Source organism: Canis lupus, chromosome 17, assembly GCF_003254725.2.
Source record: "Canis lupus dingo isolate Sandy chromosome 17, ASM325472v2, whole genome shotgun sequence".
Lineage (NCBI taxonomy): Eukaryota > Metazoa > Chordata > Mammalia > Carnivora > Canidae > Canis > Canis lupus.
The window spans coordinates 36,299,801-36,318,636 of record NC_064259.1 but is presented as its reverse complement, the minus strand read 5'-3'; the positions used below and the strand labels follow the sequence as shown (position 1 = coordinate 36,318,636).

General features: G+C 37.4%; 2 protein-coding genes across 5 annotated transcripts in view; one reads left to right on the top strand and one right to left on the bottom strand.

Moving 5' to 3' along the window:
• Window positions 1-18,836, top strand: part of ANAPC1 (anaphase promoting complex subunit 1) — a 103,880-nt gene that overhangs the window by 82,418 nt on the left and 2,626 nt on the right. For all 4 annotated transcript variants that reach the window (XM_025453958.3, XM_025453957.3, XM_049095417.1 and 1 more), the window contains 8 exons: window positions 37-154; window positions 1,061-1,138; window positions 1,505-1,572; window positions 3,042-3,180; window positions 5,865-5,951; window positions 7,157-7,252; window positions 8,869-9,067; window positions 15,938-16,072. In XM_025453958.3, the coding sequence (XP_025309743.1) occupies window positions 37-154; window positions 1,061-1,138; window positions 1,505-1,572; window positions 3,042-3,180; window positions 5,865-5,951; window positions 7,157-7,252; window positions 8,869-9,067; window positions 15,938-16,072 (920 nt within the window). The remainder of the gene's footprint in view (window positions 1-36; window positions 155-1,060; window positions 1,139-1,504; window positions 1,573-3,041; window positions 3,181-5,864; window positions 5,952-7,156; window positions 7,253-8,868; window positions 9,068-15,937; window positions 16,073-18,836) is intronic.
• Window positions 10,975-14,441, bottom strand: LOC112664413 (protein S100-A10-like). Its single transcript, XM_049095418.1, has one exon. It carries the CDS (start codon window positions 13,966-13,968, stop codon window positions 13,678-13,680), a length of 291 nt encoding a protein of 96 aa, XP_048951375.1. The 5' UTR covers window positions 13,969-14,441; the 3' UTR covers window positions 10,975-13,677.

Sequence of the window (18,836 nt, the reverse complement as noted above, 5' to 3'; positions counted from 1 at the left end):
TATTTGTTACCTCCTCTCTGTGTTTTCTGCCAATAGGTATCATCTACAGGCTCTGCGGCACCTGTATGTACTGGCTGCAGAACCAAGGCTTCTAGTGCCTGTGGATGTGGATACAAACATGCCCTGCTATGCCCTCTTAGAGGTTACCTATAAGGTAATTCTTTGCTCCTTTCATTTATTTGTAATTTTATTACCACTCATACCTCTTTGCAGGTCAAAATATTTTTAAAAATGCTGTCCTTTAAGATAACAGAGTTAATTAATCTCATCAAAATTGAAGCTTCTAAAGTTTTTGTACATCCTGCCAGCCATTTGGGCTCATTTATAGTCTATGGAGGTAATATTTTAGAGATCAGCAGTTGCTCTTTTGTTCCTAGAGCCTATTGTTTGAAAATGTCCTTGTTCATTAAAGTGTTCTTAAGAATGAGTTAGAACTACTCTTAGATTTGTTTGTAGAATGCTTTAAGACATATATTTGATGAGAGATCTTTGATTTTGATGTACAGATTATAAGTCATATATCCTTCATTTATTCAGAATATTAAGTACTTTCTGTGTATCAAAACTATGCAGAGGCTCTGGGGTACAAAATTACATCGTTGTATTCCTTAAGGACCTCTTGTCCATTGGGTAGCCAGGCATGGATGCAGTAAGAATAGAGTGTGGGGGTATGTATAGAATGCAGGGGAGCAGAGGAGATAGGCCCCATCTAGCTGTTGAAGGTTGGGGAAGTTGTGACGGTAGACACAGTGTTTGGGCTGAGATTTCAAGCTGAGTGAAGGCACATTCCCAGAAGACAATATGTGCAAAAACCCAGAGGCCTCAGAAGTGCAGATGTTTTGTACTGCTAGCATGTGAGCTAAAAGGCTTGAAGTGGGTATAAGGTGATACAGGCCCTTCAAAAGATTGTAGACTTGGCCCTTTAAGACTTGATACCAGAGAACATTTTATGCCTTTTGACAATCTGTGTAGAAACTGTGGGGAAGAAGTACAGAGTAGAGATGTTTCTTCTTTGTAGCTTCCCCTAATGAATTGTGGCTGTTCTTGTACATTTGTAAAGGGTACTCAGTGGTATGAACAAACCAAAGAAGAATTGATGGCTCCTACCCTTCTTCCAGAACTCCACCTTTTAAAGCAGGTGAGTGGAATGCGATTTAGGGAGATCAGTGGAAGAGGTAAATTCAGCCAGAACAGTATAGCATCAAAAGTAACTAAGTAAAAGTCTATTCATTCTCTGTGTTCTATAGGAAATAGGAAAACAACCCTTGGAGAAATTGTCATGAGAAACAGAGAAGGTCTTTACTTGGTGATCTTTACTGATGGGTTAGATGGCCACAGAGCTTGATTCACATACATTTTTGTCTGGAAGTGGAGCTTGTTAACTTTTCAGTGTTTCTTTCCAGCCCAGTTATTTTTATTTCCTCTGAGAAACTTGGGTTTTGTTTTGTCAAACTAGCACTTTTTTTTAGCGTTGGATTGACTGTGTTCACATTTATCTTGGCAGATTAAAGTTAAAGGCCCACGATACTGGGAACTGCTCATAGATTTAAGCAAGGGAACACAACACTTGAAGTAAGTATATTGAATTTTTTAGATATATCTGTGAAGGGAATAAAAGTATATGGGAAAGTAGAAATTGCAGATTATTATCTAGAGTGGTTCCTTGTCACCCTTTTATCTCATGCAGGGCAGTAGAGTAATATATTGAATAAAGTGGTCTATAACTTTGAAATGGAGTTTTTATTAGAAAATGAGTTTTAGTTTATTTTTTTATTTTTTATTTTTTTAAAGATTTTATTTATTTATGATAGAGAGAGAGAGAGAGGCAGAGACACAGGCAGAGGGAGAAGCAGGCTCCATGCTGGGAGCCCGACGTGGGACTTGATCCCAGGGCTCCAGGATCGCGGCCTGGGCCAAAGGCAGGCGCTAAACCACTGAGCCACCCAGGGATCCCCTGAGTTTTAGTTTAGGAAACAAACCCTCCGGCAGCCCCGGTGGCATAGTGGTTTAGCGCCACCTGCAGCCCAGGGCGTGATCCTGGAGACCCTGGATCGAGTCCCACGTCGGGCTCTCTGCATGGAGCCTGCTTCTCCCTCTGCCTGTGTCTCTGCCTCTCTCTCTCTCTCTCTCTGCATCTCTATGAATAAATAATAAAATCTTTAAAAAAAAGGAAACAAACCCTATTATATATTTTTTATAAATATAGTTATATTTATATAAATATATAAATATAGTTATATTCATTGAGAAACTTGAAGTGACATAAGTTGATACAATAATGGAATTGTCTTTTGGAGCAATAATGAAAGATCTTCAGTGTAAGAAAGTAAGGCTGGAAAAAAAGGGAGTAAGGCTGCTTTGTATGTCCTTTTATTAAGGGAGCTTTATAACAATTGATGTTTGTCAGACCACATTTTTTGCATGTTTTTTTCATTGTTTTGTTGGATTGTTCTCATAAATTTAAGGTTATGGTAGATTGCTTTTGAGTGGAAATAGTCATATGCAAGTAATTACTGTAATGAACAGTGTTAATTTTATACTTTGAGTAGTGTGTAAATTAAATCTTTAAATTTCCAGAAAGTTTAACAAGCCCATAAGAAATTTTATAGTTTGGTCCCAATTTATATTTTCCTTAAACTATTTATATGATAGCTGTTTTCTGTATTGTTCTCTTTAGATTTGCCGCATCATTTTTATTTTTTATGCTGCATGCCAATCAATAGATATTTAGTACCTCCAGTGGGTAGATAAAGGGAATGTGAGAAGTGTTAGATAAAATATTGCCTGTGAAGAGTACACTTGAACAGACAGTGCTTTTTTACTTAGCAAGTTCTGTGAACCCAAGAAGAGTAGAGCTTTATTTTGGCTTTCTCATAGGGATTGATTTAATTTTAGGTACAGTAAATAATTGTATACCTTACTGGAAAATGATAAAGACTTTATCTGATGTGAGCATGATGTTGGGAGGCACTATGTTTCCACTCGAGAACTACAAATAATATCTCATATAAAATTTATTCTTGTTTTTTTTTTTTTTTTAGATCAATCCTTTCTAAGGATGGAGTTCTGTATGTTAAGCTCAGAGCAGGTCAGCTCTCCTATAAGGAAGATCCAATGGGGTGGCAAAGTTTGTTGGCCCAGACTGTTGCTAACAGGAACTCTGAAGCTCGGGCTTTCAAGGTAGTATTGATTGGTTAAAAAGTGAAGGATGTGATGGACTAATTTATAAATCCCATTAGCCCACTGGAGCATGTACTTCTGTATAACATTTATGATACCGCTTAGGTAAACCTACTCTCTCTCCTCACTGCAGATTATAAAGACTGAATGGCCTTGGATCTGTTTGTTGTTTTATGTTGCAAATATAATAAAATATGAGTCATCTGCCAGGACTGTAAGGATGATTTACATTTAGCAGCAGGGACAGTATATCTTAACTCTATAAAAATGTTTTAATATTTTTACTTATTAATCTTTAAATCTGTTAAGATTTACTTAATTCGTAGCAGAAATAAAAAAGATTTTTGCAAGGTAGCATTAATTACATTAATAAACACTCCTATTTGTTGCTTAAATCTTGGTAAGGATGAAATGATGACAGATTTATCAGTTTGCTTTATTATTTTCATAGTACTTGACTGCTAACACAAGAGTTTATTTATTTATTTATTTTTAAGATTTTATTTATTCATGAGAAACAGAGGGAGGAGAGAGAGGCAGAGACAAAGGCAGAGGGAGAAGCAGGCTCCATGCAAGAAGCCCAACATGGGACTCGATCCCAGGTCTCCAGGATCATGCCCTTGGCAGAAGGCGGCGCTAAACCGCTGAGCCACCTGGGCTGCCCCCCACAAGAGTATATAGAATGAAAAAGTAGTTGCAGTTAGAGTGTATGAAACAATCTCATTCCCATCGCAGTCAGTATATATTTTACTGCTCCTCACTCTAGAACTCAAGTTTCCCACACGAGAAATGTGTTCCATAAACTAACATTAAAATTTCTTAGTTTAGGGCAGCCCTGGTGGCTCTGTGGTTTAGCGCCGCCTTCAGCCCAGGGCGTGATCCTGGAGACCCGGGATCGAGTCACACATCAGACTCCCTGCATGGAGCCTGCTTCTCCCTCTGCCTGTGTCTCTGCCTCTCTCTCTCTCTCTGTGTGTCTCTAATAAATAAATAAAATCTTAAAAAACATTTTCTTATTTAAGTACAGTTTTCAGAAATTCCATGAGCAAATGTGCTCCTGCTGAAAATACACCAAGTGGCAAAGTAGTTAGGACCTGTAGGGGGTAGTGGTAGAGGCAAAAATGTGGCCAGCGGACTGGCTAAGTGGTGGCCAGAGGACTGAATTAACATCCTTTATTTTTCCACATTAGGAGATAGTATTTATTTTAATTTAACTCACATTTCATTTTAGACCAGTTACTTATGGCTGAGCCTTTTATAATAGTTCCCAGGGTTTAAATAGATGTAGTTGAACATCAGTGAATTTTGTTTGGCAGTATTTTTTTTTTTTAATTTTTATTTATTTATGATAGTCCCACAGAGAGAGAGAGAGAGAGAGAGAGAGAGAGGCAGAGACACAGGCAGAGGGAGAAGCAGGCTCCATGCACCGGGAGCCCGATGTGGGATTCGATCCCGGGTCTCCAGGATCATGCCCCAGGCCAAAGGCAGGCGCCAAACCACTGCACCACCCGGGGTTCCCTGTTTGGCAGTATTTGATAGGTTGTCTGTAAAATGGTTTTGAAGGACTTTTTTTTTTTTTTTTTAATTTTATTTATTTATTCATATGAGAGAGAGAGAGAGAGGCAGAGACATAGGCAGAAGGAGAAGCAGGTTCCATGCAGGGAGCCTGATGTGGGACTCTATCCCAGGACCTCAGGATCACCCCCTGAGCTGATTGCAGATGCTTAGCCACTGAACCACCAGGCATCCCTTGAAGGACTTTTGGATACGGTTACCTTAACTTAAGCACTGTTACTTTTATGAATTAGAGCCCATCTCAAAGACCCTAATCTAATTTGTAAAGAAAATGAGAAGTTTATACTTGATTTTAAATTGGAAAATTATGTAAAGATTAAAAGACATCTCAATTTCCTTCTTGCTGGAATTCAGAAATAAAATATAAACCTCAATGGAAAATGGTCATACTTCTGTATTGCGTGTATTCCATATTCCATTTTCTTGAACTTTGTTCTTTTTTTCCCAATTTTTTTTTATTGTGGTAAAATACAAAATTTGCTGTTAAAACCCTATAAGTGAAACCCTATAAGTGAATTCAGTAGTATTGTCCATTCATATTGCGCAATTATCACTACCATCCATCTGTAGGACTCTTTCATCTTGTAAAACTGATCATCTGTATCCACTGAGCAGCAACTCTTGTTCCTTCTTCCTCGCAGCCCCAGTGCCCACCATTCTGCTTTCTGTCTCTGAATTTGATTATTCTAGGATCCTCATATAAGTGGAATCATACACTGTTTACCTTTTAGTGAGTGGCTTGAGTGGTAGTTTTTATTTTTTTTCCTTACCTTTTCAGTAACAGTTCTTGGTTTCTTGCTTATTTTTCAGTTAGTTAATGAGGGAGAAGGGAAAGCCTTTTGGGAATAAGTTATGTAAGAAAGACCTATTTATTATTGTCCTGATAAATCAGTAGCTCATGTTGGTTTGTGCACAAAAGTGTCCTGTAACTTCTCAGCAGAACAGGTTGGTGAAGCTCTAGAAAATTTGTACAGCCTTGGGCTTTATGGGAACATTGTGTGAACACAGTGAGGTAGGTTTCTTAGAACTGCATATACTACAACTTGAACAATAAGGAAAATAACCTCTAATACTACACTTCTATTTGTTGCTGTTGTTTATTTTTTTAGCCAGAAACAATTTCAGCATTTACTTCTGATCCAGCACTTCTGTCATTTGCTGAATATTTCTGCAAACCAACTGTGAACATGGGTCAGGTGTGTATCACATGTTTTATTCAGCTACCAGACTACAATTTGTTAAATTTATCTGTGGACACCACCAAAAAATCCCGTAATATCCATACCTATTTATGAGGTTAGTGACATGCTTTGGGTACATTGCATGATTTTTGCTTGGCAAATACAGATTTTTCATAGTCTAAACTGTTAAATTCGGTAACTGCCTATCTTGATAGAAGAAACAACTTAAAATTTCTAAGACATAGATTTTGATAGGTAATATTTTCTTACATGCATTTTTGTACTGATATTTTCAGTGTTTACTGTCTCTTATTTTTACATAATTTTAGTATTTGTTTCATCTGTATTTTATAACTTTTTTTTTCTATTGGTTATAAAGCTGTTCCCTTTAGAATTCAAAAGGTGCCCAACAGATCTTTTATTTACTCCAAAGCTTGGATGTAGGATTTGATATCTGGGAGTGATGGCCTGTTGGCCTATAAGTGTGTGTAGCTCTTGGAAAAATTTTTCAACCTCTCCAAAATGCAGTTTCCTTGTTTCTAAAAGTGGGATTATTATAGAAGATACCTTACGTTGTTGTTTTGAGGGTTAAGGGAGATAATTATAACCTCTTTAACTTACTGAATCTTGACTACTTATTAGATACTTTGCTCAGTACTTTATGTAATTTTCTTACTGGATTCTGACTTGGAGGGTAGGTACTTTATCATTCCAGGTTTACAGATAAGGAAATTGCCACTCAGCTATCACATGCCTAAAATCACACAGCTAGTAAGGGCTGGGCATGCATTCAAGGCCGCAGGTCTCTGATGAAAGCCTGTGCCTGCCCGTAAGCCTAACTGGGTTTGGTTGTGCTGCCTCCTCCATGCTTGCTATGCTCGGTGTTTGTACTGCATCTTTGTGGATTATGCATTTCCTTTCTGAATCTTGCCAGCCTAACCCAAAGCACATCTCTAAGGTGTCCTGTCTGCTCATATTACTCCAGCTGATCTTTCCTCTTCTTGCAGCACTTATAGCCATAACTGTCCCTTGGGGCTTAGTTTTATTATATTTTATTGATATTTAGTGTTATTCACTGTGATTTTATAAAGAGATAGCTGTCTTACCCTATATATCATTGACTGTAGAACTTAAGAATGGGTCATAGTAGTTGCTATACAGTCTTGAATTGATTTTGGAATATACATTGATGTGCTACAAAAGTTTCTAATTTTCTACAGAAACAGGAAATTCTGGATCTGTTTTCTTCAGTACTGTATGAATGTGTTACTCAGGAGACCCCAGAGATGTTGCCTGCATACATAGCAATGGATCAGGTATGGTTCCAAAAACAGTCCAATTCTGATTTCATTTATACTGTATTTTAAATAACATACCAACTGTGAGGTAAGGTTCCCCATGTATTCATCTTTTTCATTTCTCTTTTGCTTTTAGAAATTTAAAAAAGGAAACCTTATAAAACTTGAAAGCTCTATATATAACCAAAAAAGCTTTGAATTTATGATGGGAATGCCCCTTGGTGGACTGTCTTACTTCAGGGTTCCTATTCTCCCTTTTTTTCTCTTCGTCTGACTAGCAGAGAAAGAGCATGTTTCCTCCCTTTCTCCTCTAGCATCCTCTCCTGGTTTCTTGCCTCCTTCCTGCTTCCCTCCTTCCTGCTTCCCTCCTTCCTGGCAGAGATATGCAAATGAGCAGTAAGTGAACAAACAGTGCCCTAATGATGACAGTGATATAAAATTATGCCTGAGTGATTAAGCTTGCAAGAGGTTATAGTATTAGTGTGTAGTGATTTAGCAAGCTGGAGTTCATTTTTAAATTTTTTGTATTATTGCTGTTTTAAAAGAGCTTAAAAGTGGTAATGCAGAAAATGCTTAACTGCTTCCCTAAAAGATCAGACCAATCTATTCACTTTAGTAATACGTATGACTTTTTAATAGTATCATGCCTTTCAGACTCAAAATTGCAGTTAAGCTAAGCCAGTAGTTTTCTAACTTGGGTTAAATTTATATGAGGAATCTTAAAAATACAGATCTTCAAATGCCATTTTGTATTATCTACTGAATCAGAATTTCTGGGATGAGTTCCAGGTCTGTGATTTTAAACAGTTCTTTAAATGAATGTGATATGATGAATTCACAGATAAGCATGTGGGGCTCAGTGATTAAAGCCAAAGGAAGTTACCTCTAATGGCAAAATAATCTCTATTGAAAAGTAGGAAAGTGACATTATTAAGTAATGTTCTTAATTAAAAGGCAATTTCTAATATGACTTGATAGGCCCAGAATAGCATTATTGTCTGGTATCCATCCATATTTTTTAATTAGAAAGTATGATTATGTGATGTTCACACTGACACTACTTCTCATAGGGACTCTATGTAGCAGCCAAGTATTGAGTTGTATTTTTCTTTTTTGGCTGAAAGTGTTCCCATTTTATGCTCTGAACCTTTATCCCTTCACAATCATGGGCAATTGTTTACAGAACATCCTTGCTAGTTGCAGCCATGGTGACTTTGCAGATGGGTCCCAAGAGCATTATTATCAGTAGTATTGTTTTGCCGTCTGCCTCTGGGATCCCTGGCCAAGTCATTGTACTCCACTTGAGTTTCTGAGAGGTAACTGACAGTAGACCTAGCAGGTCTTCATTTTTCAGAGCCACTGAGCCAAGAATGACCTCATTTGCCTTTGTTGCTTTTATCCAAAAGCTATATATGTGGCAACCATATTGAAGAGAATGGACATGCATCTGCACCCAGTAGAGGGCTTTTCTGTGGGGCTGACTGCATCAAAACATGGAATGGATTCCTCTCTGCACTTTATTGATCTATGAGGCATATTTAAAAAATACTCTATTATACAACTCTGAGGAAGAGACCATTGGAGCAATTTCATTGTTTTAATAAGTGGATTGCTGTTCCTTTTGTCTCTTAAAGGCTATGAGAAGACTAGGAAGAAGAGAAATGTCTGAGACATCTGAGCTTTGGCAGATAAAGTTGGTGTTAGAGTTTTTCAGCTCCAGGAGCCATCAGGAGCGACTGCAGAACCACCCTAAGCGAGGACTCTTTATGAATTCTGAGTTCCTCCCTGTTGTAAAATGCACTATTGATAATACTCTGGACCAGTGGCTACAAGGTAATAATAGCATTGTGTCTGGTGCTTTTTTATTTAAAAAAAAAAAAGTATTTATTTATTTTATTATTATTTTTAAGATTTTATTTATTTATTCATGAGAGACACAGAGAGAGACAGGCGCAGAGACACAGGCAAAGAGAGAGAGGCAGGCCCTGTGGGAGCCTGACGTGGGACTTGATCCCGGGTCTCCAGGACCATGCCCTGGGCTGAAGACAGTGCTAAACTGCCGAGCCACTTGGGCTGCCCCCTAAAATTCTTTATTTAAGTTAAATCTAGTTAACATATAGTGTATTATTAGTTTGAGGGGTAGAATTTAGTGATTCATCAGTTGCATGTAACACCCAGTGCTCATTATATCACATGCCCATCACCCAATTTTACCCTCAGCCTACCTCCCTCAGCCTACCTCCCCTCCAGCAACCCTGTTTGTTTCCTAGATTTAAGCGTTTCTTATGATTTGTCTCCCTGTTTTCATCTTATTTTATTTTTCCTTTCCTTCCTGTATGCTCATTTGTTTTGTTTTTTAAATTCAACATATGAGTGATATCATATGGTATTTGTCTTTCTCTGACTGACTTATTTTGCTTAGCATAATACTCTCCAGTTCCACCACGTCATTGCAGATGGCAAGATTTCATTCTTTTTGATGGCTGAGTAGTATTCTGTGGTGGTGGTGGTGGTGGTGGTGGTGGTGGTGGTGTGTATACACACACACACACACCCCACATGCATACATACCGCATCTTTTTTATCCATACATTCTGTTGATGAACATCTGGGCTCTTGCCATATTTTGGCTGTTGTGGACATTGCTGCTGTAAACATCGGGGTGCATGTGCCCCTTCAAATCAGTACGTTTGTATCCTTTGGATAAATATCTAGTAGTGTAGCTGCTGGGTCGTAGGGCAGTTCTTTTTTTAACTTCTCAAGGAACTTCCATATTTTTCAGAGTGGTGCTTTTAAGATACACTGGGACTCAGGGTTTTCTCTTGTAGCATTTTCTTTAATTGCTAAGCAAGGTAAATCTGAATATAAGCTAGAATGGCTATAGATGTAAATGTTTTCAGTTAGATGAATTGGACTCTGATTATTTACTTCAGCTTCTTTAAAAAATACACTTTGCTTCATACACCATAAGGATGTATATATACATATATTTGTACATATTTAAAATATACATATACACGTATTTTTAAATACCACTTAACACTTAGGAACTTGATTTATCTTTTTTAGCATCCGATCCTGTTTTCTTTCCAATGCCTCTCTCTGCTATTTCTTAGGGATGTGGCCTGTCACCTAGCTGTGAGGTCATTGGCTGTTTTCTTCCCTTTTTTGTACCCCCACATTGTGTACACTGAAAACTTGATGTGCGCTTAGAGTAAATGTTTGTTTTACCAGCTCTATGAGTTAGTTGGTGGGAACCTAGGACATCACGTAACAATGGCTTGGAAGTACAGACTTGTGATTGCAGGGGAAATGTGAAATTACTCCTAATGGTGTAGCAGTAATTATGCCTCATGTGAGGCAAGTGATGATTTTTTAAATCTTTTGATTTTTTAAAACCTGTAAATAGTAACAATTCTTGATGTCCTAAAGCTGTTAGTAGCCAGTAAAACCTGCGTTTGAATATAATTAACGTAAAAACTATCTACTGTAATATTAGGGAATACATTTCTGAAAAAAAAAATGTAAACCAGATTGTGAGGTTTACATGGAAAGCAGCAATTTCAAACTCCTAGTGTTTGGTTAACACCTTCCATTAGAATTCAGAAGATTATATAATTTCCAAATTTTTAAAAATCTCATTTTTCTCATTTTTTTGGGAAAAATACAAGTTATTACATGGGTTTTGGTATTTTGTTTGTATTCAGCTCAGCATTTGATTATCTATGGCAGACGTTTCGTGTTGATAAGAAGTATGTCATTAAACCTTGGAGAATCTCTGGTTTGCACATTTCATATCAGTAATGAAACTTTGGCAGTGACTAGAGCAGTCTTTAGTGCCCTGAATTGCTTTTTTTCTTACCCTTACCCTCTTTAGGGCATTTGGTAGTTTACAACATTGCTCTTTACCAAATTTGACTTGCTACTATAATTGCCAGAAATGTACATTTATTTTTTAGTGAAGAGCCATCACTTTTAAATTAAGGTAAAATTTATTCCAATTTTGCATTGGTTTCAATATAATGCATTGTATATTAGTTTCAGGTGCACAACATCATAATTTGATATTTGTATATATAGCAAAGTGATCACCATAGTAAATCTAGTTAACCATCCATCACCGTACATTTGATTCCCTTTACCTATTTACCTACCTCCAGCCCCTGTGATAACCACCACTCTGTTCTCTATGAGTTTTGGTTTTTAGGTTCCACATATACATAAAATCATACAGTATTTGTCTTTGTCTGTCTGACTTCACTTAGTATACCCTCAAGGCCCATCCATATTATTGCAAATGACAAGCATTCTTTAATATCGCAGAGTAGTATTCCATTGTGTATATATACGATATCTTTATTCCTTCATCCATTGATGGACACTTAGGTTGTTTCCATATTTTGACTATGGTAAATAAGGCTGCAACTAACTGAATATCTTTTTGGTTTAGTGTTTTTGTTTTCTTTGGATAGATATCCAGCAGTAGAATTGCTGGATCATATTGTAGATCCATTTTTAATTTTTTGAGGAACCTCCATGCTGTTTTTCATAGCTGTTGTATCAGTTTGCATTGCCACCAACAATGCAAGACAGTTCCCTTTTCTCCACATTCTTTACAACCCTTGTTATTTCCTGCCTATTTAATAATAGCCATTGCAGCAGGTGTGAGGTGATATCTCATGTGGTTTTGATTTGCATTTCTCTGATAATTGGTGACGTTGAACATCTTTCATGGGTCTGTTGGCCTTTATGTCTAATTTGCTAAAAGTGTCTATTTGGAGTCCCTGCACATTTTTAAAAATTCTTTATTATTTTAGAGAAAGCATGTGTGAATAGGGGGAGGGGCAGAGGGAGAGAGAGACAATCTCAAGCTGACTCCCCACTGAGTGTGGAGCCCCATGTGGAGTTTGATCTCATGACCCTGAAGTCATGATTTGAGCTGAAATCAAGAGTCAGATGCTTAACTGACTGAGTCACCCAGGAGCCCCTCTCTGCACATTTTTGAATTGGGTTTTTTGTTGTTTTTTAGTTATTTGAGTTTTTAAAATATATTTTGGGTATTAACCCCTTATTGGATATATGATTTGCAGAATTTGTTTTCATTTAGTAGGTTGCCTTTTCATTTTGTTGATGGTTTCCTTTGGTGTGCAGAAGCTTTTTAGTTTGATGTAGTCCCACTTATTTAATTTTGCTTTTGTTGCCTTTGTTTTTGGAGTCAGTTCCAAAAATTCAACACTAAAGAATGATGTCAAGGATCTTACTGCCTAGGTTTTCTTCTCAGAGTTATGGTTTCAGGTCTCACAGTCAGGTTGTTAATCCACTTTATTTTTTTGTGTATAGTCTTAAGATGGTCTAGTTTCATTCTTTTGCATGTGGCTGTCCAATTTTCCTATCCCTATTTATTGAAGAAACTGTCCTTTCCTCATTGCATTTTCTTGACTCCATTGTTATAGGTGTGTGTTTATTCCTGGGCTCTTTGTTCTTTTCCATTGATCTATGTGCATTTATACTGATACCAACTATTTGGCTACTATAGCTTTGTAGTATAATTTGAAATCTTCTTTCCAGTTTGGATGCCTTTTATTTCTTTTTCTTGCCTAGTTGCTGTGGCTGAGACTTCCACTACTATGTTGAATGAAAATGGCAAGAGTGGGCATCCTTGTCTTGTTCTTTATTTTAAAAGAAAGAAAAGCTGTTAGCTTCTTCTTTTTTTTTTTTTTAAGATTTTATTTATTTATTTATCAGAGAGAGAGAGAGGCAGAGACACAGGCAGAGAGAGAAGCAGGCTCCATGCTGGGAACCTGATGTGGGACTCGATTCCGGGTCTCCAGGATCACACTCTGGGCTGAAGGCGGCGCTAAACCGCTAAGCCATCTGGGCTGCCCTGCTTCTCATAGTTGAGTATGATGTTATCTAATGACTTTGTCATATATGGCCTTTATTATGTTGAAGTACATTTCTTCTGTAGTTGCTTTGTTGATTGTTTTTATCATAAATGGATGTTGAATTTTGTTAAATGCCTTTTTTGTACCTATTGAGACAATCATGTGATTTTTATCCTTTGTTTTGTTATTGTGCTGTATCACTTTGATTTGCAGATGTTGAATAATCCTTGCATTCCTAGATTAAATCCCACTTGGTTGTGGTGTATGTGTGATCCTTTTAAAGTATTATGTTTTGTTGTTGTTTTGAGTAACTAAAAAAGAATTTGAGGGCAAGAGGATGTAAGCAGTATAAAAATCAAAAGCTTAACCAGCTTTCACTGACTTTTCTTTCTCTGCTTGTCAGATGGGGATTGGATTTTACTTGTACATTTTCTGAGAGTCCTGACCTGCTTATGGACTCCTTTATACAAGGTGAAGCTATGGGGCAGATTCCTTAAGAGACTCCTTAAGAGACATTTTGGGAGAACTCTCATCCGGCAGAAGTGTTGTTCATGCTTCCTACTTTTTTCCCTTCTGCTTCATGTATACTACAAAATAGTCATTGCATGCAATGGTAAGCCCAGCAATTAGTAAAAAGAAGCTCTGGAAGTCCACTTTGCCATCTCGGCTCTGTTCCTGGTCCTTTGTTATTTTGTCCACAGCCAGAGGGTCTTCTTGTTTTTCTGAAAATCTGGGAACTCTTTCCATGAGTACTCTCAGGTCCACCTTTGTTAAGTAGCTTTTATCCCCAGCAAACTTGTAAGACATGAAGATCACGGTTTCCATGGTATGTCCCATTTGAGACTGCATTTTGGTGAGGTCTTTTGAAACCTTGGCCAGAGGTACAGTGGGGACCCCTTTTGATATATTGTTGAATTCAGTTTGCTAATATTTTGTTGAGGATTTTTGGATCTATGTTCATCAAGGATATTGTTGTGTCTGTAATTTTTGTGTGTGTGTGTGTGTGTGTGGTGTCTTTTTTTGATGTTAGGTTAATACTAGCCTTGTAAAATGAGTTTGGAAGCATTCTCTTCTCCAGGTTTTGGAAAGAGTTTGAGAAAGATACATGTTGAATTTTCTTTGAATGTTTGGTAGAATTCACCAGTGAAGCCATTGGTCTTGAACTTTTGCCTATTGGAAGGTTTTAGATTACTAATTCAGTCTCTTTACTAGTAATCAGTCTATTCAGATTTTCTATTTCTTCATGTTTCAGTCTTAGAAGACATATGTTTCTAGGACTTTGCTCTATCCATTTCTTCTAGATTGTATAATTTGTTGGTGTGTAGTTGTTCATACTAGTCTCATAAGATTTTTTTTTTTTTTGTATCAGTTGTAATTTTTCTTCTCCCTGTTCTCATGGGGCTGTTAAATATACTGCTATCCTTCCCTAGAACTTTTTCTTTCCTTCTCTGCCTACTCAACTTATATTCATTTTTACAGCCTCAATTTAACTGCCCCTTTCTCATAGACCTTCTAAGACCACACCACTTCAAGCAACATTCCTGCCGTTTTTATTTCTTCCTTCTCTCCTCTTCCCCTCCCTTAGCTTTTCTTTATGTATTAGAATGCCTTAGTCTACTGGTAATAGAGAGCCTAACTCAACCTGGCTTTTTTTGTTGTTGTTTTGTTTTGTTTTGTTTTTTTCAACCTGGCTTAATCAATAAGGACACATATAAGCTTACATTATTGGAAGGCTGCTAGTAAGGTGGTCTAAGGGTCATCTTATTTTAGTGCCTTTAACTCCAGTTCCTCTGAGGTTCCATTATTTATACTCTGTGCCATGGCTTTATCCTCAGAGTGCTTTTTCTCATGGTAATAAAATGGCTATTCCTTGCCTCAATCTCAGCATTCTGCAGAGGAAGAATAGAGTTGCTTCTAGGAGCTTTGCCATAACAATGAGGAAATCTCTTTCTTAAGCCTCTCGCAAATATGTTGTCAAGCACATTCTCATGTCTCTTTTTTTTTTTTTTTTAATTTTATTTATTTATTTATGAGAAACAGAGACAGAGAGAGAGGCAGAGACATAGGCAGAGGGAGAAGCAGGCTCCATGCTGGGAGCCCAGTATGGGACTCGATCCAGCATTCCAGAATCATGCCCTGAGCTAAAGGCAGACGCCCAACCACTGAGCCACCCAGGCATCCCAATGTCTCTGGTTTGAATTGGAATTCATGCACATTCCTCAGTCAGTCCTTGTGGCAGAGAATGTCTGTTACTGAATAGGTTAGGTCTGTCAGTTCCTGAACCAATCACACTGTTGAGAATGGGGTTGCCCTTATTGTCCTGGACCAGTGGTTCTCAAAGTGTGGTCTCTGGAGCAGCAGCAGCATCACCTGAGAACTTCTTAGAAATGTAATTTTCCTGACCCATCCAAAAAATTTTGGGGATGAGGCCCACTCATCTGTTTTAATCAACCCTGTCAGGTGATTCAGATGCACCTTAAAGTTTGAGGAAGTCTGGCTAATAGTAATTAGGATCCAGTTCTGGAGCTGAAGTTAGTCCCCTCAAATGTTATATACTGCAGAGAAGAAGGATCATAAAATGGATATTTGGAAAGACAGCATACAAGGACCACTATCCTTGTATAGCACTCATCACAATTTCTAATTATGCATTTGTTTGTGTAATGTCTCTGTTCTTTACAACACTTTATACTCTGTGGTGACAGTCTGGTTTACCACTGTAGCCCTAATTCCCAGCATAGTACCTGTCTAGTGTATGTTAAGTGCTTAATGAGTTCTGGATGAGAACCTCATTTCCATTTGTGTATTTCTCTCACAGCTGGGGGTGATGTGTGTGTGCACGCCTACCTCAGTGGACAGCCCTTCGAAGAATCTCAGCTGAGCATGCTGGCTTGTTTCCTTGTCTACCACTCAGTACCAGCTCCATGGCACCTGCCATCTATAGGACTAGAAGGTAATTATTGATCTAAGTCCTCTTCAGTACCTGTATTATTGACTCACTTATTTTTTAAGTATCTTGGTAGGAGGTAATTCTAGTGAGTTAGGTGTTGGTTTTCATTCGTGTTTGGGTGTTATTGTTGAGAACTTTTTCTCAAAACATCTGAACTTTATACACCCGTAAACTTTTATTTACATTCAGAAAAGGATGGGTTCTTCAGAGAGCCCCAAGCACCAGAAAATACTAATAAATTAAATATTTATATTATTTTTCTTTCTTAATTTTTATTAAAGTTATTTTTATCTTTATTTTCTGGGTTTTTAGTTTGGATGTTTCTTTTTAATCAGATAATCGTAATTTCCAATATTATAAAGTTTTAAGATGACCAGGTACCTGATTTTGTGTGAATTTGAATGTTTTTGTAATACAGAGTTTGAAATATTAGCACTTCACTGTATTTTTCAGAATATGTAATCAGATATGGAGTTTTCCCAGTAACCTGAATCAAAATACAATTCTAAGCACTTTTATTATTATCACTTTCAAATTTCTGCTTATCAACTGAGATTCAAAATGGCTTTTAAGAAGAGGAAAGATTGCTCCATTTAATCATTTAAAATTTAATAACATTATAATTTATTGCTGTTTTGAAAACCTCAGATAAAAATGTACTATCTAGAGACTTCTAGTTATAGACATGATGGAATTACTTATATTGGACTGACTCTCCCACAAAAACAAATATAAAAATTTGACAGACTACATAAAACAGCTCTTTAAAGAAATTGGTAGCAACCATGCTGGCCAGACTTGATTGAGGCCACAGTCCCTACAAGAAGGGAAGCATAGTGAGGAAACTCAATATTTACTCTGGCTTTCTCCCAAAGGCATTTGCTAGTTCATAGCACAAGAAGTAGAGTCCCAGCAAAAGGCAGTAGTGCTGCTGGGCAGGGTAGCCAGAGTTTGGGTTAACAATTGCTTGAGAATCTAGAACTTGAGCTAAATCCAAAGTAGGATGGAGAATAGAGTAAAACTGGGATGTACTCAAAACTCAAAAACCTGGAAGTACTCATTTCTTGAGACACATACCAAATCTTAACCTATATGTGCATAGGATAAGAATCCAAGAAATCTAGCAAAAGCCAAGAGACTAAAAATGTAGGCAAATATTTCAACAACATAATGCCAAGGAAACAAAGGGTAGAGTTCCAGGGCTGCCAAAGTAAAGTGGCTTTGACAAACATCCCAGCCATCTGATGAAACCACAGCAGGACCAAGCCCTAGGAGTAAAGTAAAAAGTGAAACAGAAGACCTAAAGTTAACCTCAAGCAGAACAAAGGAAATCTGTTTGCATTCTACCTGCCTTATAACCTTCTTAGGAGGAATAAAGTATATACTGAACCTTTATAGTTTTTAATACATAGTATTTGGTGTTGAATAAAGAATTATAACAAAAAAGGTAACAGAAACTGACTTATATGTGATCTAGGTATTGTAATTACTAGATTTGGACTTAAAATAGCTGTAATATTTCCAAGAAATTAGATGAAAAGATAATTTCACCAAAAATCTAGAATCAGTAAGGGTTAAATGGGAATTCTAGAACTGAAAAATATAACTGAAATTAAGAATTCAGCATATGGATTAAGTAGTGTATCAGACATTTAGCACCTGCCTTCAGCTCAGGGCATGATCTTGGAGACCTGGGATTAAGTCCTGCATCAGGCTCCCTGTAGGGAGCCTGCTTCTCCCTCTGCCTGTGTCTCTGCCTCTCTCTCTCTCCCTCTCTCTCTCTGCCTCTGTGTGTGTGTGTGTCTCTCTCATGAATAAATAAATAAAATCTGATTTTCCCCAGTGTATAATCTTGGGAGATCCCAGGCTGTGGGGAGGAAGCGAGAACCTAAGTGAAGCCTGGGAGACTTCTTGAGTTGAGGTGATGAAGCTGAGAGTACAGGGAGACTAGAGGAGCTAGAGTTTTACAGGATGAAATGCCAGAGAGGAGAGAGCTACACAAAGAGAGAATGCCAGACATCTGCATAAGTTCCCCCTCAGCTATCAGAAGAGTACTTACTGGTCAGCACATGCATGTGAAGAAACTGTTTGTGGCTAGGGGAGGAACTGTCTACATGGATTAGAGGACACATTACCAGTTGTTTACACAGGTTCAGGAATAGTGCCTCTTCTCACAACTTCATAATTTAAGGGGCTTTAGATACTCAGAATGGTCTTGCTTTAGTAATGGGAAATACTTAGCTCTAGACTAAATAGACATGAGAGTATTCTGGTCCCACCTTACAAAGCTCAAAAGTGTGGCACAAAAGCATCAAATTGTTTTTCAAGACATGTAATTCTAGAATAAAGCCCAAGAACATAGAAATACAGAAATATCTGGCACCCAACAAGGTAAAGTCACAATATCTGTTATACAAAGAAATAGGAAAATAGGACCTATAGATGAGATGAAAAATCAATTAAAACTGATCTGGAATTGACATAGATGTTCAATTAGCAGACAAGGACATTAAGACCATTCTTATAACTATTCTGTATTTCAGAACATTAAGACATATAGAAGATATAAAATACCATAATTGAACTTTTTGAGATGAAGAGTACACTGAATGGGAATAATGGGCAGGTTAGACATTCCATAATAAAAAGTTTGCAAGTGTGAAGACATAATAGCAATAGAAACTGTCCAAAATTAAATGTAAAAGTACAAGAAGGAAAAAGGAACAGAGCATTAATGAAATAAGCTGTGAAAAGGACCCAATTTACA